Source organism: Bufo gargarizans, chromosome 7, assembly GCF_014858855.1.
Source record: "Bufo gargarizans isolate SCDJY-AF-19 chromosome 7, ASM1485885v1, whole genome shotgun sequence".
Taxonomy (NCBI): Eukaryota; Metazoa; Chordata; class Amphibia; order Anura; family Bufonidae; genus Bufo; species Bufo gargarizans.
Genome location: NC_058086.1, coordinates 118,061,528 through 118,088,079, shown reverse-complemented (window position 1 = coordinate 118,088,079; position 26,552 = coordinate 118,061,528). Strand labels below are relative to the sequence as shown.

Below are 26,552 nucleotides of genomic sequence, written 5' to 3'. Positions count from 1 at the left end.
TTTATCGCACATCGTAAATAAAAATTAAAAATGACATGAAACTATGGTGGAATAGATTTTTTTTCAATTTCACCTCATTTAGAATTTTTTTCTCGCTTTCCACTACATCATGTGCAATAATGGTTGCGTTGGAAAGTATGTGTGGCCCATTTTGATTGTAGACCCAGTCACTTCAAAAGAGAGAGTCTTTTGGGAAAATAAGAGCTGGCTGATGCCATTTTCTCTCCAAGACAATCGCATATGTGAAATCGCCCACTGACTATAAAGGGTCAACAATCAGTCTGGGTGCAATCTGTTCTACACTTTGAAAGCACCCAAAAGTGACCATCACCTGGGTGAACGAGCCCCAGGGAGAACCGTGGGCGGTGGAAGACTGCATGTTAGAGCAAGAGGAAAGGCGTTTGTCAGGAGATAGAAGATATGCATTCTCCAACTGCTCCACATATGGGACAACCATGTGCCTCATCGGCCCACTTGTTAACTGCATGACTCAAATGTTACCGACACTATATAGTGGTCCCTCAGGTTACTATACCGATTGGTTCTAGGACAACCACTGTACGTCAAAAACCATTGTAACCTGATTAAATATATGGAAACCTAATAATTGGTTCCAAAGCTCAAAATGTCATCCTGAGATAAAAGAAAATTAAGATTTATGAAAAATCAACAGTTAACTACAATGGATAAAGCCAGTTCTTCCATACAACAGTATGGAATAGATGCTGGAAGTTTGTGCTGACGCTTCTTCAGGGCCCTGTACAGGACACAGTATACCAGAAGAATAAAATAGAGCCGCCTTTAACATCCAAAGGAGCAGCTCATCCTGGTACAGGCAGGGGGCAGTACAGGTTATATAGTACCGCACTGTACTGTAACAAAGATACTAGACAACCATTACAGGTGTTTTTCCAGTGAAATGGCTTTGATGTTTGATAGGATGCAGATTTGCATGAAGTTAAGTGTTGAATTTTAGTAATATGTTTAAATACGGTTGAGGTATTTTTGCAGTTTATAACTCAGGTGGTAGTAAAGTAAGTAAAAAGTGTGAACATTGTCAAAGCAGTAAAAGTTCTAAAAGACCATTCCCAAGAAAAAAATCCCCTCGGTGAAGGGTAAAAGTAGCCATCAAGTTTACAGAATGGGGAAACCTACCAGTCCTGCGGCAGCAGCTTCAGTGGCTGATCTATCACCCTGTATGGCACAGTCACACTTATACTTGTACCGCCGGGCTGCATTTGGTCCTTTCTTCTCTGGATTAGAACCTCATTTTCTCTCTGACAGCCCTGCTTCTTCTTTTCGTCTGATGAAACAAACCTTTTTGAAATAAAATACAAGTGTTTAATGTATATGGCAGTGTCTGCAGGAGATCAATAGAAGAATATGGTACGTGAAATGACAAGTCGCTAAATCTGGTGCTGCACATAGCTAAATACATCTGGCACAACTTTAGACATTAACACTTTCCATTCCAGCTAACTGCTCGGGGGAAGTCTGCATGATTTTTTGGCACCAATAATGTTTTATGCCTTCAATAAAGTTGACACATAGTACAGCATTTTATCAGCAACCTCCAGCACTCCAGGTGTGGTGAAACTACACCTCCCAGCAGGCACACATGCTTAGCTGTATTCAAAACTTCCATAGCAGTGAATAACCTATGCTGGGAGTTGTAGTTTCACCACATCTGGAGTGCCTAAGGCTGCAGGCCCCTGTTCTAGACACTGGAGGTCATGTACTTCTGGTCTAAGTCTTTTTCATATTATTTTTTTTTTTTGCATAGAAAAAAAAAGTTGCATATTTCTTACATGTGCCACTTCGCACCAAAATTTGAGACAGTTTTTTCTGATGCCCTTGCCACTTTTCCAAATAGTGGGCAGGAGGAGAGGAGCGCTGTGTATGGCACATTTATCAATGTATGCAAGGAAACTGGTCCACGTTACAGCAGAAAACGCCATGCACTTAATAAACTCCAGATCTTCTCCAAATGGTATATAGTAGAGGAGTCCGACTGTTCAAAACTATTCTATGCAAAAGTGGACCCCCAAAAAAAAACTAACAAAAACAAAACACATTTGGAGCCAATAACTTGCCACTGAGACAAAAAAATCTAACTCTATTAGATTTTATTGATTGTATTGGGCCCAAGGAACCTCAGTTTGACGCAGCTTGTATGGGGGTCCTAAATCAAATTGCACTATAGCCTACAGCTGCAGTCAGTCTTCAGTGTGGATATCTTAAAAGACAACTAAAGTATGTACAAAGCTCTTTATATTTAATACAGATGTTATCTATATGTGACCTGTAAAAATACGGTCACCTTATTCTAGAAATCAGTATCTATATCCAATCAGCAGGGGTCAGACACCAGTAACTCCAGCACTGGAACTACACAGCTCCATCCTCTGCAATGAATGGGATCAGTGCTGCAAGCACCATCCACTACACAAAGGACAGAGCTGTGTAGTTTCAGCCCTCAAGGGACCCCGATGATCTCATGACAGCCTACCCCGAGAATAGGCCATCAACATTAAATATCCTGGGACACCCCTGTAATACAATTTTGAGCTTTTTTGTTATGTAATTGTGCATTGATGATTTGTAAAAGGGTTTCCTTTATAAGACCAAATAGCCTGACGTCACACTTTAAGTACATAATGCACTGACACATCTGTCATGTCTGGATAATACTGTTCTTCTAATTTACATATAAAGTATCCATTAATTATTAAAGCAATTCTGACTTTTCAGAAGACTCAGACACGGTAGAGAAGTGTCCAAGTGTAAACAGAGCCTTAGAAGTGAAGATGGAAAGATCACACAGCAGTAACTAGATGACACTAGAACGCTACTACTCCGCTTTTACTTCTTTATAGATATCTATCAAACTGAATAATGGAACTAACTACATCATTTTCAAGAATTACTTACTTCAGATCCTGCAAGAGATCTTTTGAATTTAGCATGGTTATTAGAGAGGTGGTAGCCGCTGGTATAATAACAATGGGTGTTCTTGAACCTGCACAAAGTTGGAAAAATTAATTCTGACGTGATCATTTAGTTGCAGTAATAAAGGTCTACAAATGTGCTTCTTCCTACCTTTCTTTTGGTTGGGTGGTGGTCTGGCTTGTGATACTAGATGGGGGCAGGGAGAAAAGAATTTGGTTATTTTTTTACTCAACAAAAACAAACAAAACAAACATAGGATATTAACAAAATGCCAGAGCCCCATTTTTCAAAATTTTCAATGTGGTAATAACTTTGGAACACGTTTACTTATCTAAGCCGTTCTAAGATTATTTTCTCGTGACACATTGTACTTCATGTTAGTGGTGAATTTGAGTTGGTGTGTTTTACCTTTATACATAAAAAATTCAAAAATTTGCTGAAAATCTGCTAACAAAAATAGCTATTTTCAAAATTAGAATGTCTCTGCTTTTAAGACCGTGATACTTCACGAAAAAGTTATTACTTTACATTCCCCTACTTTATGCTGGCATCATTTTGTAAATGTAATTTTTCGAATTTCGAAGCAAACTTTATGATTTTTAAAGAAAATTTCCAAAACCCACTGACCAGTTTAGTTATGGAGTCACTTTGTGGTACTTGCATAGTAGAAACCACCCCATTTTAGAAACTACACCCCTCAAGTTATTCAAAACTGATTTTTGAAACTTTAATTAACCCTTTAGGTTTCCCACAAGAATTAAAGCAAATTGGAGAGAAAATTTTAAAATTAAATTTTTTTTGTTCAGATTTTAAATTTATATCCAATTTTCCTGTAACACAGCAAGAGTTAACTGCCAAAGATATATTTAGCAGAAGTCTAATCAGACTTACCATGGCAAGCCAGAAGCCTGTGAAGGCGTGTGGTTGCCATGGTAACCATCGCCCGCTGCCAAAACAGAGCAGAGTGTGATGGGGAGGGAGGGGGGCCCCCTCCCTCTGTGATCCCGTCAAGAATCGGGGGCTGAAACAGCACAGCAGCCGCCAATGGGAGAGGGAGCTCGCTCCCTGTTACTCCTTCCATACAGCGGTCCCTACGGACTGCTGCATGGAAGGGGTTAAATGGCTGACATCTGTGAGCACGGATGTCAGCCAGTTTCAAGCAGAGTGTCAGCAGGCACCCAGTTCCGATCACCGCCTGCCCACCGGTACGTCATGTGTCCCCAAGAGGTTGAAGATCCGTCCAGCGCCGGACTATTACGGCGCTGGTCGGAAAAGGGTTAATTAGTGTAAGTCCATATCCTTTAACAGGAGAAAAAGCACACCACAAATTGTTACGCCATTTCTCCCGAGCACAGCAATACCCCGTATGAGGTTGAAACCAGGTGGAACCAAAATGGAAGGAGTGCCATTTGACCTCTGAAACCCCAAGAACTGACCCCACTTTTGAAACTACACCCCCAAGGATTTCAGCTAGAGGGTGTAGTGATAATTTTTTTTTATGAAACCCGGAAGTAAAAACTAACAGAGGACCTTGAGAAAAAAATAAAAATAAAAAATTTAATTCCAATAATATGATCATTTAGCCCCAAATGTAACCCCCAGGCTGTCGTAGACTTCAGCTATAACTTCCGCCACATTCTGGTGAAAGTTATAGTAATTGCTGCGACCGCACAAACCAACCCCCTTCCGCCAAGCCACGCCCCCTATTTCTGGAACTTCTGACAAGTGCAGAGAAGTTCAAAGCATTACAAATTATAGTGCACACATGCCATGCGCCATAATGAGCAACTTTTTTATGTTACATTTTTGGCATATAGGCCTTGATAAATGTCCCTCCATATGTTGCTATTTGGGAAAACAGCAGGTCAGAAGGGGAGGAGCACCATCTGTAGTTTGGAATTTGCAGAAGTGTTTTTTATGTGCCATAAATTTTTGTCCACTGAGCTGTAAAAAAACAACTCATTTTTTGCAGGACTAGCTATAGTTACCATTTTTTGGCTACATTTGGCTTTGTTTTTGGAAGCTTGGTGGGCATATATGTGGATGGGAGATATAGATATGTACTTTATTCTGTGTCAATACAATTATGGCGATACCAAATTTAAAATTTATGTTTTACTACTTTTGCATTATAAAATCACTTTTTATTAAGAAAAAAATTTTTTTTTTTTTTTGGTATGGCCATATAACAATTACATTTTTATTTTTCCATCAACGTTTTTGCGTGGGGGCTTTTTTTTTTTGCCAGACGTGCTGTACTATATTGGGGTGCATATGATTTTTTGATCGATTTTCATTTAATTTCTCTGGGAGGTGAGTAAAAATAGTAATTGTTTATTTTTCTATGGGGTACACTGTACAGTATAACTATTCTGCAGGTAGATATAGATTTACTTATGTTTACTTATTTATATCTTATGATATAGATTTACTTAAAGCGAACCTTTCACCAGGATTTTTACATAATAAACTATTACCAGTACCTTATAGATATCCTCATTGTGTTTCAATGCATTATTGTGCCGCTTTCCTGGGATGGATATTCATGAAAAAAACGAGTTATAAAGTCCTCATCTCCAGCTCCTGAAGTCACGCTCCTGAAGTCAAGGGTGTAGCCCTTCCCTCATTCCCGGCTGACCTCCCCTGCCCTAACCCCGCCTCTAAGTAGTGTAACTGACACCCGGCTCAGTCGCCGGGATCGCGCTTGTACAGACTGCGCATGCGCCGTCGGACTCTAGCGCGATCCTGTAACTGAATCGCGCATGCGCCGTCCCCGATGCCTGCCTGTCTTCTCTTCCTCACGCGCGATTCAGTTACAGGATCGCGCTCGAGTCCGACGGCGCACGCGCCGCCTGTACAAGCGCGATCCCGGCAACTGAGCCAGGTGTCAGTTACACTACTTAGAGGTGGGGTTAGGGCAGGGGAGGTACAGCCCGGAGTGAGGGAAGGGCTACCCCCTTGACTTCAGGAGCTGGAGACGAGGACATTATAACTCGTTTTTTTCATGAATATCCATCCCAGGAAAGCGGCACAATAACAGTGCTCCAGACAAAAAAAAAAAAAATATATCAAGGAGCCATTGGCTCCTAACCTGAAAAATTTAGGAGCCAAATGAAATTTTTATTCGCCAAATTTAAAATACATATAATATAGCTGGGATGCTTAGGAGCATGGGGTTTTCTAAGCTACAGCCCATGCAGTTTAAGGAGTTGTACACTCATTTCCATGACCTGTCAGACTAGCCGGATTTGCGTTGGTAATCCCTAGGTGCTGGGTCCTGGCTCATTCGCTTCCCGGCCTCCGCTGCTCGTCTTGGGTTTCTCCATGAAAATGTTTGGCTGCAGTGGCATCAAGACAATCTCTGGCCACGGTGGAGATCTGCTCCCCTTGCATCACATGACCATTTAACATAATGCACGGGAAGCAGTGGTCAGTCATTGGCTGGAACGCCGTCAAATAGGAGGTTTTCATGAAGGGACTCAAGACAAGCAACAAAGGCTGGGGAGCAAACGAGCCGGGACCCCGCACTGGGCATCATCAGTATGGTCACCAACAAAGGTCCTGCCAGTCTCAGAGGTCCAGAAATTAGTGTATCCAAACCCTTTAAGGAGCAATTTTTATATTTTTCTTTAAGGGGTTTCAAACCAGTATTATTCTATTGTGACACAGAATGGGTTCCAATAAACTATCCCCACTGCTCTCCTTAAAAGACAATCACTTGAGAGTCGCCACTGCAACCAGTGACCACATCAGCGGGCATCACGTGTTGACGGGACCAGCATTACAGTGGGGGAGAGGACAGTTTTTTTTTTTTTTTACATAAAAAAAAAATAACAGATAAAAATATAATACTTCACGAGCTTTACTCTATTTTCAACCCCTCTGCTTGCCGGTCAGTGAATAAAAACCTCTTGTTTGCTGTTTCTTGAGGAAAGATTGCCCATATTCTAGTGCTGCTCACTGTGCAACTGTGGCTGGACATGGACATTCAGTCTGTGAATGTCAACCTTAAAGGTTTCCATTCACTGCCAGCAAGCAGAGATGTAGGAAAGCTAGGGGACCTCCTTTGGCAGCTGAACTAGCCTGTGCTTAACACCTTATAGGCTGCTTCAGTGCCATTTTCCCTCTTTTTAACTCTACCACGTCTTTGGCACAAAAAGGAGCAGTTAAGGGCTCTCTGCCCATCACCCCTGTGTCAGTAAGGAGCCGTGCACGGACATCGCCATCCTTTTCCAGAACGTGCGCAGTATAGGCGGGAACTTTTCTAGAACATGTGCCGTATAGGCGGGAATCTCTCCTTGTCAATCTGTGTGCCTTGGGACTGCTGAGCGAACCCCTAGGCCTGGGGAGTCCCATTGTTTCATCATTCTGCCGGCAGTAACACGGACTGACGGGAAGGCTGACATCCGATTGCTATTCCCTATGTGGAAGTGAATACTGGTCTTGTGGAATAAGGGGAATAGATTATATGATTTATGATCAGAAATGGTTACTAGTCTGTGCATTGATAGGATTGCGCTGGTTTCACACCAGTGTATCTGCAGGAGCTCTGAACTGCCGGGGTCGCATAGCATTATATTGATTTATATGCTTTGTAACCCTTACAGTTCTGGAATGTATTGGATAACACTGACCGCAGTAGGTCAGTGTTATCCAGTACATTCCAGACCTCTAAGGGTTACATAGCATCATAAATCAATATAATGCTATGCGACCCCGGCAGTGCTATGCAAACCAGGACAGCGAGTGTTAAAGCAGCACAGCCAGTGCTTATACTTGTTCTTACGGATCTCTGCCTTCTCCTTGTGACCCCATAAGGACCCAGTCCTATAAAACACACTAATAAATCTGCATACGGGGGACTCGCCTCGTGTTATCAGCCGTGGACTGTGCGGCCCTAGTTGAAGTGTCTCCAGCAGCTCAGCGTCACAGCACAGACTCAACTCCAAAACTTGCCAGACTGCTGGAAGCGGGAGCACAAGCCACGCCCACCCTCTATGCCGGGTAATCTGAGGGGCGGATCTTCACCCAGCAGAAGTCTGCAGCGTGTGTCTGTCTGCTGGATGAAAGCCTTTTTTTTCTTAGAGGCAGAGCAGCGAGCGGAGGGTCTAGGCGCAAATGGCGACAAGACTACAAAGTCTTGTCGCCGTTTAGCAGTTCTAAGTCGCATTGGCGACCATTTTGGTCGCCATCTGGAGCCCTGCATAATGCATTGAAACACAATGAGGATATCTATAAGGTACTGGTAATAGTTTATTATGTGAAATCCTGGTGAAAGGTTTGCTTTAATGTTTTACTACATCATCATAAAATCTAATGAAGAGGAAGCAGCTCTCACAGGGAGCAACGCCACCTCTTCAAACAGCTGATCGACGGGGGGTGTAAGACCCCTGCAGATCAGAGATTGATGACCTAGCCTGAAGATGGGTCATCAATATAATCATCAATTAAAACCTACAGCAATTTGAAACGATACACTGCAATAGTTATCTATTGCAGTATACTGTAATGTAAGTTTCACACTGACATTTGGCCTGAACAAACCCTGCCTCTTCCAGGGCCTGGCAAGAGTTAGTACATGGCAGGCCTGGAGGTCTTTGCAAGGCCTATGGCTGCCTTGCCAACCATCAGGATTCTGCAATCGTATCATCGATGAGAGAGAGGTGTAAACCCCTTAGATGCAGCAGTTGCTACAGATTGCTGCAGCTAAGGGGTTAAACAGCTGACACCCACTGCCAGCGCCATGCCGTAAATGTATGGCATGGTATGTTAATATCCAGTTTGCCATGCCATATATTTACGGAAATTATATACACTACACATGGGGTTCTACTCACCTAAGATTAAATGAATGGGAATTGAGAAAAGGTAGCAAAAGCCCTAAATATGGAGCCAATGGTGTGGATATGATCCATATGATCTGGAGATGCACCAAAACTGTTCAGGTAACAGGAAAATTTAAGGCAGACTTGGGGGAAGTACTTCATCTCACATTTATTTTGATTCATCACCCTGTGTATTGGGAGAGGATACTACCATCTCTGACACAGAAGAGATTAGGCGTGTTACACTGAAAGCTTTGCTTCTTCCTAAAAAGAGGAATTTTGAGGCACTTAAAAGTCATCCAGTGTTAGTTATTATTTGGAGGAATCTGATGACAGATGAGACTACTCAGAGTGCAGAGCATTGACTGCTCAGGTAAGTAGTTTGGCAGCAAATGATAACATTCCCCGCTACTATATTAATTTCTAGGTATGACAGGAATTCGGTGAGTGAATACATGTGCAAGTTGAGATTTTATGTTAAACACTATATTAAATAAAAAGCAGAAGGAAAAGCATTGCTCAGACTGCACTGAATAATTGGTTTCTTTTTCTGGAAGTATTTTAGAATCCAGATTATACAGAAATTAAAACTGTAGCAAAATTCACCTTCAGAATAGAACAAAGGGTGATGAATGAGAGTGCTGTATAGGTAAATGGATGCTGCATGGTGCAACCCATATCACAGCGTGAAAGTAATCCCTACTACCGCATGGCCCAAGAAGGTGGCATATGACACAGGCAACTAGGTACAAGCAAATAATTCTTGAGTCATGCACCACCCCCTTGGGCCCTTCACTATGCATAACAGAATAGGTTTTCCACAATGTTATTGTATTAAAATATATAAAAATACTAGCTTCCAAAATAATAATGCTGGAACATATTCAAAGGATGTCGTAGCCAATAACCATTACCCCTTACACACACCACAATATACTGTTACATCAGGTGCAAGCTGTGTAATATAGCAGACACTGATCCCAGTCATTCAACTCCTCAAAGGAGGGGCTTCTGCTGCCTTTTAGTCGCAGCCCCCACAGCATTTTCCACTATAGTAAAATAAACAGGGTCATAAAAAATACAACTTGAAAAATGATTGCTCTTGGATGGCAGCAGTTAATTAAAAATATAGAAACTATACTTGGAGAAATTTGAGATTTACAGAAGGCACCAGCCAACCACTGGACACCATCTAAGTTACAGCATTTTATAACTATTCCAAATCATGGGCAGAATTCCTAATCCTATCTAATATGAAGGCAGTGTAAATCTGAAGAGGTACCAAATTGGGGTTTGGTTCATGCTGGATGATACATTTGGTGCATTTAGAAACTTTTGCACCATCGGTTGTGCATGTCTTGCCACATCACTTCCCAAGCACAGAAAGTGTCTAAAATACAGCAGAAATTTGGCAAAAAGCCTGGACGTCAGCCAGAACGCTGGAACACAGGCTACATTCAAACTGACGTATCATAGATGTAATTTTAACATCCGTCACACACCCATTTAAAAAACTATGATAGTGTATGGGGTTATTCACGCAGGTCTTCACAGAAGACCATTCTGCGGTTTAACAGTCTTTTTTTCATTGGTGTGCGAATGTGGCCTTAGTTTAGTAAATTGTGAAAATTATATACGGTATTTGTAGTTAAAGGGTCACTGGGTTTTCAAAAAACGTTTGATATTTATATATACATAGAGACGCATCAAAAGTTTTGGATCTGTGCCGAGACCTCCACCAATCCCTAGAACCAGGAAAGAAAAGTGCTCATAGATCGCGCTTTCTTCTCACTGCAAGGACGGAACTGAAAGGGGCCTGTGGACTGTATCAAGTCTGCCGCACTAACGCTCCAGCAGTAACACAATATATAAGCACTTCTCTCTTCCTTCTAGGGATCGTGGGGGGGGGGGGGGGGGGGGGGGGGGTGTCTCAGCACTCAGACCTCTTCTGATCTAAACCTTTGATAAGTCTGCATGACATATCAAAAGTTTTTCGAAAACTCAGCGAACCTTTAAATGAAAGCCAAAAGTTGAAAACAGAGTAAATGGCACTCATTTGGAATACGTCTACATGGTAGGGAATACGTGGTGCACAATCCAGACAGTTCACATCTGGATTAAACTGAATATTTACGAGATGCTTCTAATCTCGTTCAATTCAGCTATAATGACCATGCGGAGTCTCAATTTTCCTGCAGCAATCACAATCACATTTTCATGAGCGTGCCTATGCCTATTCTAGAGTGTAAGAAAGCACAATTACAAAGTGCAGCTGAGGATATTGCTTCTACCAATTCAAGAGGAAGTGCTGAAATGTTGTGCAATTTGCCTGAATATATCAGTCACATTCTTCACTGTGCAATCCTAGCACTTGTCAAGAGTTCCTAATAGAGAGACTGCCTTGAGAAAATGAAGATTTACTGTAGAAAAGAAATACCAAAGCAAATTGTATGTGTATTAAATCTATGTTCCCCCAACTTCACACAAATGTAACATGGGTGCATTCCTGGATCTGTATGCAGGTCTGCAAACTAACAAACAGCATCAAAAAGACACAAAATACTGTTAAATTCTGGTGATCTAACTGCAGTCAGGTGTTTCAGGAATCAATTTCGATGCATTTTTCACACGTGTGAAGAAAAACTGAAGAACAACCTGGATCTCCTAGCAAACAGTGAAAAATGCATTGCATCCAGATGCCTTCAGTTTCTCACACAAGCCCCATTCACTTCTATGGAGACAGGGCTGCGTGAAAACCATACACTATGGCCTCATGCACACGACCGTTGTGTGCATCCGTGGCCGTTGTGCCGTTTTCCGTTTTTTTTCACGGACCCATTGACTTTCAATGGGTCCGTGGAAAAATCGGAAAATGCACCGTTTGGCAGCCGCATCCGTGAGCCGTGTTTCCTGGCCGTGAAAAAAATATGACCTGTCCTATTTTTTTCACGGCCAACGGTTCACGGGCCCATTCAAGTCAATGGGTCCGTGAAAGAACACGGATGCACACAAGATTGGCATCCGTGTCCGTGATCCGTGGCCGTAGGTTGCTTTTAATACAGACGGATCCGAAGATCCGTCTGCATAAAAGCTTTTTCTGATCTAAGTTTTCACTTCGTGAAAACTCATTTCCGACAGTATATTCTAACACAGAAGCGTTCCCATGGTGATGGGGACGCTTCTAGTTAGAATACACTGCAAACTTTGTACAAGACTGCCCCCTGCTGCCTGGCAGCACCCGATCTCTTACAGGGGGATATGATAGTACAATTAACCCCATCATATCCCCCTGTAAGAGATCAGGGCTGCCAGGCAGCAGGGGGCAGACCCCCCCCCCCCCTCCCCAGTTTGAATATCATTGTGCGGCCCCCTCCCCCTGTTGTTAACTCGTTGGTGGCCAGTGTGCGCACCCCCCTCCCTCCCTCCCTCTATTGTTTGAATACATTGGGGCCAGTGTGCGCGCGCCCCCCCAACCCCCCCTCCCTCCCTCCCTCTATTGTTTGAATACATTGGGGCCAGTGTGCGCGCACCCCCCCAACCCCCCCTCCCTCCCTCTATTGTTTGAATACATTGGGGCCAGTGTGCGCGCGCCCCCCCCCCCCCCTCCCTCCCTCTATTGTAATCATCATCGGTGGCAGCGGAGTGGAAGATTTTCATACTTACCTGGCTGCTGGCTGCTGCGATCTCTGTGTCCGGCCGGGAGCTCCTCCTACTGGTAAGTGACAGCAATGCGCCGCACAGACCTGTCACTTACCAGTAGGAGGAGCTCCCGGCCGGACACAGAGATCGCAGCAGCCAGCAGCCAGGTAAGTATGAAAATCTTCCACTCCGCTGCCACCGATGATGATTACAATAGAGGGAGGGAGGGGGGGTTGGGGGGGCGCGCGCACACTGGCCCCAATGTATTCAAACAATAGAGGGAGGGAGGGGGGGTTGGGGGGGTGCGCGCACACTGGCCCCAATGTATTCAAACAATAGAGGGAGGGAGGGGGGTTGGGGGGGCGCGCGCACACTGGCCCCAATGTATTCAAACAATAGAGGGAGGGAGGGGGGGTTGGGGGGGCGCGCGCACACTGGCCCCAATGTATTAAAACAATAGAGGGAGGGAGGGAGGGGGGTGCGCACACTGGCCACCAACGAGTTAACAACAGGGGAGGGGGGGCCCACTGGCCACCAATGAGTTAAAAACAGGGGGGGGGGGGGGGGTCTGCCCCCTGCTGCCTGGCAGCACCTGCCAGGCAGCAGGGGGCAGTCATGTACACAGTTTTTTTGTATATTCTAACCTGAAGCGTCTCCATCACCATGGGAACGCCTCTGTGTTAGAATATACTGTCGGAAATGAGTTTCACGATGTAGCTCATATCCGACAGTATATTCTAACATAGAGGCGTTCCCATGGTGATGGGGACGCTACAAGTTAAAATATACCATCGGATTGGAGAAAACTCCAATCCGATGGTATAACAGAACTCCAGACTTTACATTGAAAGTCAATGGGGACGGATCCGTTTGAAATGGCACCATATTGTGTCAACATCAAACGGATCCGTCCCCATTGACTTGCATTGTAATTCAGGACGGATCCGTTTGGCTCCGCACGGCCAGGCGGACACCAAAATGACTTTTTTTTCATGTCCGTGGATCCTCCAAAAATCAAGGAAGACCCACGGACGGAAAAACGGTCACGGATCACGGACCAACGGAACCCCGTTTTGCGGACCGTGAAAAAAAACGTCCGTGTGCATGAGGCCTATAGAACATGCTGTGATTTTTCCTGAATGCAGAGATGAGTGAAAATGGGTGAGAATTCAGTCCAGATGCTATGCGTTCACTATACGAAACCGCATTTGGATGGAAAACTGCACCACTGTTGATAAATCTCCCCCTTCGGCCATATGCACACAATCTATGTTTGGGTGCCAATATTCTAAAAAGGAGGAGGCTGTTTGGAGGCTTTCTAAGAGATGCTATCTTGAAGTACCTCAATGAAAATAAGCAAATAACGCCATATCAGCATGGCTTCACGAGGGATCGGTCAGGTCATACTAATCAGTTTCTATGAGGAGGCAAGTTCTAGATTTGACAGCGGTCGTATATCTGGACTTCTCCAAAGCATTTGACACTGTACCACATAAAAGGTTAGTATATAAAATGAGAATGCTCGAACTGGGAGAAAACGTCTGTATGTGGGTAAGTAACTGGCTGAGTGATAGAAAACAGAAGGTGGCTATTAATGGCACACACTCAGGAGTTATTCTGATTGCCTGATTGGAGTCGGGAAGGCATTTTTTTCCCCCCTTAAGGGCCGTTTCACACGAGCGGATGCCGTGCGCGACATCCGCTGCATGAATGACAGCCAAGACCCGCTGCGGACAGCAGAGACACGGAGCAGTAACATGACTGATAATGCTCCGTGCCTCTCTGTGATCTCTTTACTACAAAATCACAGTGAGATAAAGTTGTCACTGTGATTTCATAGTAAAGAGATCACAGAGAGGCACGGAGCATTATCAATCATGTTACTGCTCCGTGCTTCTGCTGTCCGCATCGGGTCTTGGGGGAACAAAAAAACAGAACATGTCCTATTCTTGTCCGCAATTAAAAGGGGTTGTCTGAACCCGGACATACCCTTATTTTCACCCAGACAGCCCCCCTGAGGCTAGCCTCGGAGCATATCATGCTCCGATGCGCTCCCGTCCCCTGCGCTAAATCGTGCAGGGCACGGGCTTTTTTGTTTTCAATAACACACTGCCAGGCGGTAACTTCCGCCCGGCACTGTGTTCGGTGACGTCACCGGGTCTGAGGTGCGGGCTTTAGCTCTGCCCTAGCAGTTTTACTGGCTAGAACAGAGCTAAATCCCGCCCATCAGTGCCGGTGACATCACCGGGGTTCCTGTCAGCCCCACGGAGAGCCCCGGAACGTCACCGAAACTGCAATTTAGCGCAGGGCAAAGGAGAGCATCGGAGCATGAACTGCTCCGATGCTCATGTCAGGGGGGTTGTCGTGGTGAAAATGGAGGGATGTCCATTTAAGAATAGGCATTTCTATAGGGGTGCGGCCGGGTGTATTGCGGATCCGCAATACACTATGGACGTGTGAATGGACCCTAAATCTGAGAATCTGTCGGTCATACACATGCCTCCCCTCCTAACAAATCCCCAACTACAAATTAAAAGGAGGGGGGAATAAAATAAAAATTATATTGCGACAGCCACCTAATGTCACTCCAATTAGATGACTAAATCACTCCCTTGTCACTTTAAAGACCTGTCAAGGAGCCCAGCAGAAATTTAGACCTAAGCTTAAGTACAGTTCACTCAAAAGGCCAGACAAGATTTTGTTTCAAGCTTGTAGTTTTATTAAAAGCGTGCTCTAATTTCACTGTTTTATCGCACTGCTCATCATTCCCTTCTTTTCCATCCAAAGCCTCATTCTATCCAAAGATTTCAGTGTAATGATTCACTGCTAAAAATATGCAGTCTACAAAACAGACACTCACTTGTCAGGGGCAACAGAAGTCGAAAAGAATGCAAGCCTCCGTCCCCAAAAAGCAAGACTTTAAAACCATTTAAAGGGGGATGTTTTCTTCACACAGTACGTCTATAACAAGCCTCCTACTGCTAGAACCCCCAGCCTTCTGCTGTAGAACGGTACGTGCACTGCACACTTACAAGGTGCTCAAGAGGGAGGGGAACTCTTTGTAGCTGCCCTTGCAAAAAGATGAGGGTCCAGGATGGAAGACCACTCTATAAAAGGTAAATGCTTGTTAAAGGGGTTGACAAATCCGTTTTGCAAAGAACGACTGGACTATTTGCTTTGGTGGCTTTAATGGGAGTGTGTGTAGGGTAAAATTGGGTGGCTTACAACCTTTTACATCAAGTAGGGAAGCAATGATTAGTGTTGATCGAGCACCAAAGTGCTTGTGTGCTCTGGCCGAACACATTGGTATGCTCGTGTGCTCTACCGAGCACAATGGAAGTCCATGGAAGAACCCCAGTCATCCCCTGCTCAGAAGAGAAGGTGTCTGGTTCACAAAAAAAGGTTAGAAATTGATTGAAACCCCATCAAAATGGTTTGGAAACCGCATTAAGAGGATAGCTGGATTCGTCTTGGACTCCTATTATAAAGGCATACAATAGACAACCACACAAAGGATATATGCCAAAAGCCAGGTATGTACAAGCCATCCATCTAACCATGAGCCAGATGACAGGCTTGGTCAGCATACCTTACAATGGCAGCCTTGTGCACTCTGAGAATTTAACCTGACAGAGCCAGTAAGCCTCGAAGTTACCTCAGATTTGTTGGATGGCTTGGGTGGACCTGCGCACCTAGAAAAATATCATTAGGAAGACAAAAAGTTTTCCGATTGTCCTAACATAATATTCATTAACCTTTCTATACAGTTTTGTCATGTAAAAATGCATTTGCATAAATATGGGCATATGGTAAAGACATGCAAATGAGCAGAATCTGCCTTCTATTGGTTGCATAGTCTTATGACAAGACAATTAATCGTCATAAGACTATGTAACCAATAGATGGCGCTGTTCACGAGTAGTGTAGATCGCAAATTTTCCATGCAAATGGTTTTTCAGCTGAAAAACAAGACAGATTCTGCTCATTTGCAGGTTTTTCCCATATGCCCATGTTTATGCAAATTAGTTTTTCCATGACAGAACTGTATAGAAAGGTTATTGAATATTAGGTTAGGACAATCCGAAAACCTAGTCTCCCGAATGATATTGAACTAGGTGGGCAGGTCCACCCAAGCCATCCAACAGATCTAAGGAAACTGAGGCTTACCGGCTTCTCAGTCAGATGAGAGCTGGTTTGGAATGTCTTATAGTGCACAAGGCCGCCATTGTGAGGTATGCTGACTAAGCCTGTCATCTGTCTCATGAATAGATTGATGGCTTACATATACCTGGCTTTTGGCATATAGCCTTTGTGTGGTTGTCTATTGTATGTAGATAATAGGAGTGCAAGACACATCCAGCTATCCTCTTAATGCTGTTTCCAAACCATTTTGATGGGGTTTCTATAAATTTCAAACCTTTTTTTGGGAACAAACCACCCTCTCTTCTTCAGACCAGGGGGTGCTACATTTTGAATGATTCATTTGATAGAAAAATATCTAGCTTGCGACATTTAAAGGGAACATGTCACCGGGATTTTGGGTATAGAGCTGAGGACATTGGCTGCTAGATGGCCGCTAGCACATCCGCAATACCGAGTCCCCATAGCTCTGTGTGCTTTTATTGTGTATAAAAACCGATTTGATACATATGCAAATTAACCTGAGATGAGTCAGAGCTTGAAAATATGACTTCTCTGGTCACACAAGTAACATATGACTTATGTTAATTTGCATATGCATCAAATCGTTTTACACAATAAAAGCACACAGAGCTATGGGGACTGGGTATTGCAGATGTGCTAGCGGCTATCTAGCAGCCCATGTCCTCAGCTCTATACCCAAAATCCTGGTGACAGGTCCCCTTTAAAGTACTGTTCCGGTTACCATAAATATAACTTATGTTTTAGACTAATTCATCATCAATAATTACCTAATACAATGTAAATTTCACACATTTACCGTTCAGTAATTCTAAAGGCAGTTTTCTTCCTGTGCTGCCCACTGTATTTCCTCAAATTACCATGGTATCGACCTGTAGTTCTGAGCCTTTGTTAGGTCGAGCATGCTCAGTGTGCTGCTATGAATTCTATAGCTAAATGTCTTGTGAAACAAAGGGAGTGTCAGTGTGCTGCCGATTACTGCATAGAGGGGGCGTGACTGGACTGTATAGCAGGCAGCCAATCAAATATCAAGACTCACAGCAGGAAAGCTAGGGATTGTGGAGATTGTAGTCTTTGAAATTTTGTGAGGGAAGATCAAGCGCCATGTTACTATCGGTGTGTTGCAGGCTCACATAGGAGCTAGACAAATGGATTGCAAGGTAAATTGAAGCTCTGGTTATTCTTACAGGTATGGTTTCTGTTTGGGTCACAGCTTGCATCCTTAATGGAGTTTTTCAAAAATTATTTGACCAAAATACCCCTTTAAAGGGATTCTGTCACCAGGTTTCACCCCCTCCAGATAAAAATATGGTTATGTTCAGGGAGCTTTAACCATTCCTAATGTGGTCTTATAAATGTAATCTGTAGGCTCATTTTGCTAAAAATACGCTATTACTAACCTGTCATTCATAAAAAAATAAGGTGCCCAAGGGGATGTAAATGGCTCCAAGCTGCCGCCCGCACCCGCCGCCGTTCGTGCCCAGCGCCGCCTCATAATCTTGTGTGACGCCTCCCGCTCTCCCTCCCTTATCTTAAAGCAGAAGGAGGGGGGAGGCGTCACAGCAATCTTACAGCAGGAGGAGGGGGGAGAGAGGGAGAGCGGGAGGAGTCACAGAAGATTGAGGCGGCACTGGGCACAAATGGCAGCGGGTGCGGGCGGCAGCTTGGAGCCATTTACATCACCTTGGGCACCTTATTTTTATGAATGACAGGTTATTAATAGCGTATTTTTAGCAAAATGAGCCTACAGATGACATTTATAAGACCACTTTAGGAATGGTTAAAGCTCCCTGAACATAACCATATTTTTATCTGGAGGGGGTGAAACCTGGTGACAGAATCCCTTTAAGGCAACATTTTTAGAGAAGGAAATGTCTGAATAGTTTCAGAACTGGTGCTGTGCTTATAGTTAAATACTGGAAAATAGCAGAAGTAGCATTCCATTAGACCAGGGATCAGCAACCTCTGGCACTCCAGCTGCTGTGAAACTACAACTCCCAATATTCAAACTCACTCTGCTGTTCTTGTAACTCCCTCAGAAGTAAAAGGGATGATTCTGGGAGTTGTAGTTTCAGAACAGCTGGTGTGCCAGAGGCTGCAGATCCCTGCATTATACAGACCCAACTTCTAAATCACTCCCTGTGCAAAAGAGTGCTCCAATATCACTGGCAAGGCTCAGGAGGAGATTAAAATGCCCTATGACCTCACCGCAAGCCTGACAGCCTATGTATTGTCTAAACCGTCCCTGGCGTCAAGTGTAATATATTCAATGATCTGTTAAATTCCTCAATAAAGGAAACCTGCACATTCACTTTGTAGCTAGCCACACGACTAGAGCGGGAAGCCGGAGGTCGCATTGTCTTAAGGTAATCCTGTTATGGGGATATACAGGCCCCATGAGGTTTTGTGTTCACCTTCCCCATGGGAGAGTCTATGACTGGGTACAGAAGTACTAGGTCTACTGCACTACGGTTTAACAATACATAACAGTTCTACTGTAAAAGCAGTAAAATGGTTAGTAAAACCAAAAAGGTAAAACATGTTGGCCTGTTACATGATGGAAATAGGAAGTGTTCTGGAGCAGAAGAGTGAAATCATCTTTGCCATGCAGACAATAAATGGCTTGCTAACTAAATGCTGAACTGCTCACTACGGCCACATTCTCCGGTCTGACTTGGAAAGCATATTCCACATACACAAGGCTCCTGCGCAGTAGTCTACACAGAAATGGCTGATAACCGGCCAATAGTTAGATGTTAGAACTTGAATTACCTGGTCTTGGCACTGGCTGTGCGGCCGGAGTCTGCGTCTTCCTGGCTGAAGCACCTTCCTATAATAGAAATGGAGATTTAGCTTTACAATAAAATACATTTTTCCACAATTCTAGCCCCATTAAATCCCTTTCTTGTGTAGTATACCATTAGCATTGCTGCAATGTACTGAAATTCCCAACTAAACACTGTGGTGATCAGCAGATTCCTGCTTTGGTATAGAGATTTCATAGTATACGGTTATGTGATTCCTTGCTCTTTTGGTTGATACAATTACAAACTGTAAGAAGTTATATAAAGCTCCATTATAATAAATGAGATGCCCTGGTAGAGAAGGGCTACAAGCAGAGTCAGTAAGCCCTACATCCATGTTCACACACTGGATTGGTACTCAATGATTTTTATAAAACCGCACTCCACTTCTGCAGATTTATCCAGGATCCAGCACACAATGCCAAGATGGTTTATTTTATTTCAAATCTGTTGGATGAATGTCCAAAAGAACCAGTGCATCTGGACACTAATATCAGCTGCCTCCGGTATCCCACATCATGATAGACATCGTAAGTACAATCATTGTTGTGTGGTTTACAGAATCCATACCAATGTGCCTGGATAGATAGTTAAGAGCAACTCTGTATCTAAATGAATGGTTTACTTTAAGTGAATTCAATAGTTGAAAATTTAAAGGGTTTCAAGCAAGTAAAATGTTTTGGGGGGCGGAGTGCAGTGGGTTAAATAACTAAAAAAAATAGTGATAATCATGAGATCACTGGCCCCTGGCATCCCAATGTGTCCCTGCTCAGCCAATCACGAGCCGCAGTAGTGACCCACTGGCCTTCTGCCAATGTGTTGTGCCAGGACAAGAGGGGACAAGGTAAGGGCCTCTTTACATGGATTGATGCAGCAAGCGATTGTCAAGAAGGAAAAAATAGTGAGCTTTTAAAAGAAATCTATTACTGCTCAGATCAGGATTCAATGAAACAAGTTTTAATTCAGTCAAGGCTGACTCTAGTGGTCACCTGCATTAACAGCAGTAAACTGCCAGCAAGAGGCCACACAGCCCGACAGCACTGTCCCCAGCTGTGCCGCCATGCAGAAAGCATCAGTACTGCAGCATGTAAGCACAAAGGCGCCGTCAGCATTTCATTAAATGCACCTTCCTGGTAAACGCCATATAAGTGACAAAAATGTATGCATAATATACACTATAACCACGGACAGGAATCCCAGCAGCCTCAGTAATAATCACCCTGAGTAGAAGGCATCGATGCTGCTTGCCTCCAAAGCGTCACGTGAGCTTTCTCCAGGCTGTGACGTTGAATTCTGCTCTGTCAGAAGACGGCATCTGTCAAAGCCCACATATAAAGCACTGCCTGAGCGAGGCAGCAGCAGCATAGGAAGCTGCCTCCATTCTCCTCACCACATCCTCCCCCTGCAAGCCCCGGCTTCTGCACAAGCTGCCTAGCAACAAGACCGGAGGTAAATCCTCGCCACTATTTCATTCAACTGGACCTTTTCTTCAATGCTGCTGAGATCAGTCGGCATTGGCATGGATACAGATGGCTGAACGCTGCATTAGGGACAAAAGGAATGATATGTGAAGGCTTTCAATGCAGGGGGAGCTGCCAGACCATCTCCAGGGGATATGACCGCTCTCCTGATGGAGGGACATACACAACGCCTATGACTGGAACCGGAGAGGGGGCAAGCAGCGTACAGGCGGTCAGTAGGCAGAAACACATACAGAAGGGAGATTTTTGATGCAAGTGCGCATGTTCGATTTCTACCCCCCTCAAACGATTACGTGCCCAAACTATTCTCAATAGGTGTATTCCAACAGCGTGAACCGGGTCATAAAAACAAAAGGTATGTTACCATATTCCTTCTCATTAATTCTAATCTTTAGGTAGAGATTTGTGAGGCCTGGCGTGGGGAACAGGCGACTTGTGCATTTAACACGTACACTTGGGATGATATGAAACGACAAGCCTCTGTCAAATATATTAATTTGGGAATCTGGGAGAAGAGGGGAAATTCTGCAACGTTAGAGGAAGTAAATCCCCTTACAAAGTAGGTCATATCTAATCCTTATCTAAAGTAATCTCAGCGAATCTCTAGCCCAACAGGACGGGTGTATTATATACTGCTGAGAGGATAATGAAAGCACATACTGATTAAATAACCGTTCCTGTCATCTGTGGTGTAAATATTGCATGCAGCACACTGCAGAAATTGCATTAATCCTCCGTCTTACCAGGGTACAATAAATCATGCAAGTGTAGCCAATATAAAATGTGCTTACTTTGCCCTGGGCACAGCTAGCTGGTAATGAAAAAGGCTTTACAGTACAAAACTCCTACGGGCGCGGGAGGGATATTTAAGACACAGATTAAACAGGTTGCTGCCAGAAGAAAACATTTTGCTGCAGAAAATAAATATATGAAAGAAAAAAATAGATATATGTAAAGAGACAATGTATACAAGGATGTAAAGTAAATTGGGTAACACTGGCAAATTTGGCCTATTAATATTTGGGAAGTCAGAATATCTGAGCATTCAGTTGAAACATACATAACTTTAAGAGGTACATGACTGATTAATATGCTACATACACAAGAAAGTAAATGCAGAGTCAATAGGATTCAACATAAAGTATACTGCAATCACCAAGCAAAATGCCGTCAGAATACTGGGAAGGAAAACCGAGGCCGTCACGGTTACTACTACTATACAACAGAAGCACAAATGTATTACTTATAAAATGTAGTTCGCTGCTCACACATCTGCCATTTAACAGGACCTTCTAATACCAATACATCAGCCTCACTGCACAACATATTTGGGTAAACTCAGGAGAAATTAATAAATCCATCTGCACATTTATTTACCACAGTGTCCTGATTATAAATCAGTACGATTTGATTAGAAAATACAAGCTACCAATGGGTCCTCTACAGGCCAGTAACAGGACCAGTAATCCACAGGGTAAAGTGGTTTGCAGACCCCTGTACAGAGTGCAGTTCATTTCAGACGCTAGTTAACAGAATTCATCCTTAGTGCTGTGTTCTAGACCTATGGTTCCAGCGCCATCTAGTGGGCAAATCAGCGCAATGCATTAAACAACTAGTTTAACATTTGGCGACGGCAGATAAAAGGAAGGCCAATATTCATTTATACCAATCTAATGAAAATTAGAAAAACGCCAATTATTTATCCAGTAAGGGCTAAACAAACAGATACAAGCATTGTAATTGAAAGCAGACTGAAGTCTGATTACTGAAAAGGAATAATTACTTTCGACAGCGGCATCTTCTCATTGACATTTTGAACACAAATGTCCAGAGAGCACATGCTAAGCAGCGTACTGTGACCAAGACATTACAGCTCCCATCAGCCCCTCTTCTACCATATAGCACTTCATCCACAAACTCTAGATGGCAGTACCCAATCGACTTTCAGGTGGAACCCATCGCAGTAACATTTCCCTTAAGCTCTAATTGATTGTAATAAGGGTTAACCGTGTCACGAAGCTGCATTAGGAAGGGTGCAGAAGAATAACCTCCATCCAGAGGAGGTGGAAAGGAGATTACTGTTCTGTACCCTATTAATTACAGTTTGCTTTTTTTGTCTATAGGTTCTCGTCTAGGAAATGGTTAAACCAATGGTGAAGACCGCAGGCCGCCACATTCTAAATACTGCCAGACTGGTGGGGGTGGATTAACAAACCGGGAACTGGAGCAGATGCAGTACAACTGCATCAGGATTTGAAAAGCATGCTTCAGTGGAGGAGACGTCACTGCTGCCTTGCCAAGATGACCTGGAATAGCAAGCGCTCTCTTTTTCGGACCCATCTCACTGGGCTCTTGTCCCTGGTGTTCTTGTTTGCCATGTTCCTGTTTTTTAATCACCACAATTCATTCACCGGCAGAGCGGGAATGAAAGAAAATCCAGTGACTCATGCAATACGAGGATTCAAAGCAACAAAAAGCGAGACCAACAGCTCCCTAAGGAATATCTGGAAGGATACGATGCCTCAAACACTAAGACCCCACACAGTGTCCAACTTAAGTAACACGGAGTCACAACTGCAAGGAGTGACCGGCTTGGAGAACACCTTGAGCACCAATGGAAGCATTTACAGTGAAAAGGGCTTTGGTCACCAAAACTTGTACCATTACAAATATATCATCAATGAGCCGGAAAAATGCCAAGGAAAAACGCCCTTCCTCATACTGCTCATAGCAGCAGAGCCCCGACAAATCGAGGCACGACAGGCTATAAGACAGACCTGGGGGAACGAGAGCCTGGCAGCCGGCATCCATATTGTAAGACTCTTTCTTTTGGGTTTGCACACGAAGATAAATGGGTTAATTGAACAGGCTATTGTGGATGAAAGCAGGCAGTACCATGATATCATCCAACAAGAGTATTTAGACACTTACTATAACCTAACCATTAAGACGCTGATGGGCATGAACTGGGTGGCAACATATTGCCCACATGTGCCATATGTCATGAAGACAGACAGTGACATGTTTGTAAACACAGAATATCTGATACATAAACTACTGAAGCCTGACCAACCACCAAGAGCCAACTACTTTACAGGGTATTTAATGAGAGGCTATGCACCGAACCGTAACAAAGACAGTAAATGGTACATGTCACCAGATCTGTACCCAAGTGAGCGCTACCCTGTGTTTTGTTCTGGGACTGGCTATGTGTTTTCTGGAGACCTAGCAGAGAAAATATTTAAAGTGTCTTTAAGTATTAGACGGTTACACTTAGAAGACGTGTATGTTGGCATCTGTCTAGCCAAGCTGCGTATTGACCCTATACCCCCGCCCAATGAGTTTGTATTCAATCACTGGAGAGTGTCCTATTCTAGCTGTAAATATAGTCACCTAATTACCTCCCATCAGTTCCAGCCTAGTGAACTGATCAAATACTGGAATCACTTACAACTGAACAAGCACAACGCCTGTGCCAATGCAGCCAAGGAAAAAGCCAGTAGGTACCGGCATCGTAAAATGCACTAAAAAGGACAAAAAAAAAAAAAGGACTATTTTGTGTGTCCATTAACAGATATAAAAGCATGTGCAGTGGCAAACTTATTTGAGCTGTAAATGGGATGAGAAATTATTTTTTTATTATTCCAAAAAGAATATAAAACTGTATGGAAAAAAAAGCAGGTAAAAAAATGAAACCTCGCATTACTAAAAATGTCCTTAACCTGTGCAATAAGATGCATGGACACTTTAGTGGTACAGCTGCTACTTTATGTGCCAATAGAAGCCAATTGGAGAACTGGCCCACAATGGAAGAGTCAAAGTAAAGCTCTGCACTTCCTTCTAGTACATTTTGTTTCTGCAGGTGCCTTTTACTGTGCGGGTAATAAGAGTACGCTCATACCTGGACAAATGCGCAGTCTAAAATGAGCTAGAGGTTACACATCCTAACTAGAGATGAGCGAATTTACACTTATGAAAGTTTACTGGTAAAAGGCGAATTGCGTTATGTATTCCGTTACCACGGACCATAATGCAATTCTATGACTCCTCTACATAACGGAAACCGGACGGATCCGTTTTGTAGCCCTTAGACTTCTATTATGAAGGAATGAATAACCGAGTGCCTCTAATGGCATTTCATCATAGAATTGCGTTATGGTCCGTGGTAACTGAATCCATAACGCAATTCACCTTTTAAGAGCAAACTAATCACAAATTTCTAAATTCTCTCATCTCTAATCCTAATGAACCAAAACGCCATACGTCACTGCATGAGTTGTATGTCCCATGTTTGGTGTCTGGGTATCACGGCACAAGTATTCCAGTAGAGGGCACATTACCAGTCTCATTATTATACTACACATGCTGACAACCTTAAACTGCAAACTACTTTTCAATGAATAAAGTGTTAATGGAGACAAGTGGCTGAGCTTTTTCCTTTCATGTTCTAATGTTCTCCTGTACCCCAAGAACCTCCACATGGTCACATAAGCTAGCAACAGCAGTGAAGTCACAGAGCACTTCCCTTGGTGCTCCTGTCACTTTAGCCATTCTGCTCTCAGTCAAATCTGCTTGTGCTAAAGTATACACTGCCACATAAATGGCGCTTGCTAGATGTGTGCGTATGTACAGACCTCATCGTCACTCCCTGTCCCCTATCAGCATGTCTCTGGAGTGTGGAAGGAAACCCACCCAAACACTTGGAGAACATACAAACGCCATGCAGGTGCAGTCCTTGTTTGGATATGAACCTGCAAGGCACTGGGCCACCGGGCAGCCCCTATACATCTCAAAGCAGACAGTAAATAATCGGCAATGCTGGAGAGGACACCGACAAAGTCTTCCTATAGGAGGTCAGTCCATATCAGGATGCCCGCAACCAGTAGGAAAAAGAGGGGGTTTACTGCAGAAATGAACATCTCATGTGGGGTGCGATTTCCACGGACTGCGAGCTTTCCGAGGGGGCAGACAATAACATTAGAAGCACTTCAAAGCACCTAAATCCTCTGCTCATAAGTAATTCCAGGCATATTCTGCATCATATTGCAAGAGATTCTGGTCAGTGACAAAGCAGGGATTGACCGCTAATCTCCATATATAATGATGCAAGTCCTGCAGACGAGTGCTATTCATGTATATGCAGAATACACAGTGAGGAGGTGGGAGGTGATGAAGAAACAGCCATTTCCACAATATTTTTAGGTCAACAAAACAAATGATCAAATCTGATTTCTCCTCCTCTAAACACTTGGGCCACCATTGTTCCAGGTCACAATGTCCGCAGGGCTACAAGGAGCTGATGCTCTATACACACACACACACAAAGTGGTTTTCCAGCTGCTGCAGTTATTTCTGGTGGTAACCGTGACCTAATAGGAGACCATGTAGTGCTCAGGTTGTTTTTTGGTTATTTCTACCAACCAAGCAGCCCGACAGGTCAGTATAAACTCAGACCAGCAGAATAGGATCATGGACAGCTTGCCGCTTGGAAAAAACCTGGGTTGGCATAACAGAATCTAATGTGCACAGGCAAATTTATACAGTGAGAAGAAACTAGAGCACTGGAAACACAGAATTTAAAGGGATGTTCCCAGAGTGGATACATAGCACCTATCCTGTGATAGTGTCTGACCAGTGGATCCCGGTCACTACCACGCCAAGTCTATGAGAGTGCCAAAGATCACCGAGTTCTG

The 26,552-nt window shown here is 43.7% G+C and overlaps 2 protein-coding genes across 4 annotated transcripts in view; one reads left to right on the top strand and one right to left on the bottom strand.

Annotated features, from left to right (window-relative positions):
- CDC73 (cell division cycle 73) overlaps positions 1–26,552 on the bottom strand; it is a 118,966-nt gene that overhangs the window by 10,754 nt on the left and 81,660 nt on the right. The window contains exons 11-14 of the mRNA XM_044300997.1: positions 19,347–19,404; positions 3,100–3,135; positions 2,932–3,019; positions 1,156–1,317 (exon numbers count right to left, since the gene is read on the bottom strand). Of these exons, the coding sequence (XP_044156932.1) occupies positions 1,156–1,317; positions 2,932–3,019; positions 3,100–3,135; positions 19,347–19,404 (344 nt within the window). The remainder of the gene's footprint in view (positions 1–1,155; positions 1,318–2,931; positions 3,020–3,099; positions 3,136–19,346; positions 19,405–26,552) is intronic.
- Positions 15,391–25,420, top strand: B3GALT2 (beta-1,3-galactosyltransferase 2). Of its 3 annotated transcripts, none has more exons than XM_044301001.1 (2): positions 15,391–15,529; positions 22,983–25,420. In XM_044301001.1, the coding sequence occupies exon 2, from the start codon at positions 23,122–23,124 to the stop codon at positions 24,385–24,387; it is 1,266 nt and encodes a 421-aa protein (XP_044156936.1). In that variant the 5' UTR covers positions 15,391–15,529; positions 22,983–23,121; the 3' UTR covers positions 24,388–25,420. The 3 variants fall into 3 exon arrangements, with proteins under 3 accessions (XP_044156936.1, XP_044156935.1, XP_044156934.1); XM_044301000.1 differs by lacking the exon at positions 15,391–15,529 and adding an exon at positions 20,608–20,827; XM_044300999.1 differs by lacking the exon at positions 15,391–15,529 and adding an exon at positions 20,608–21,214.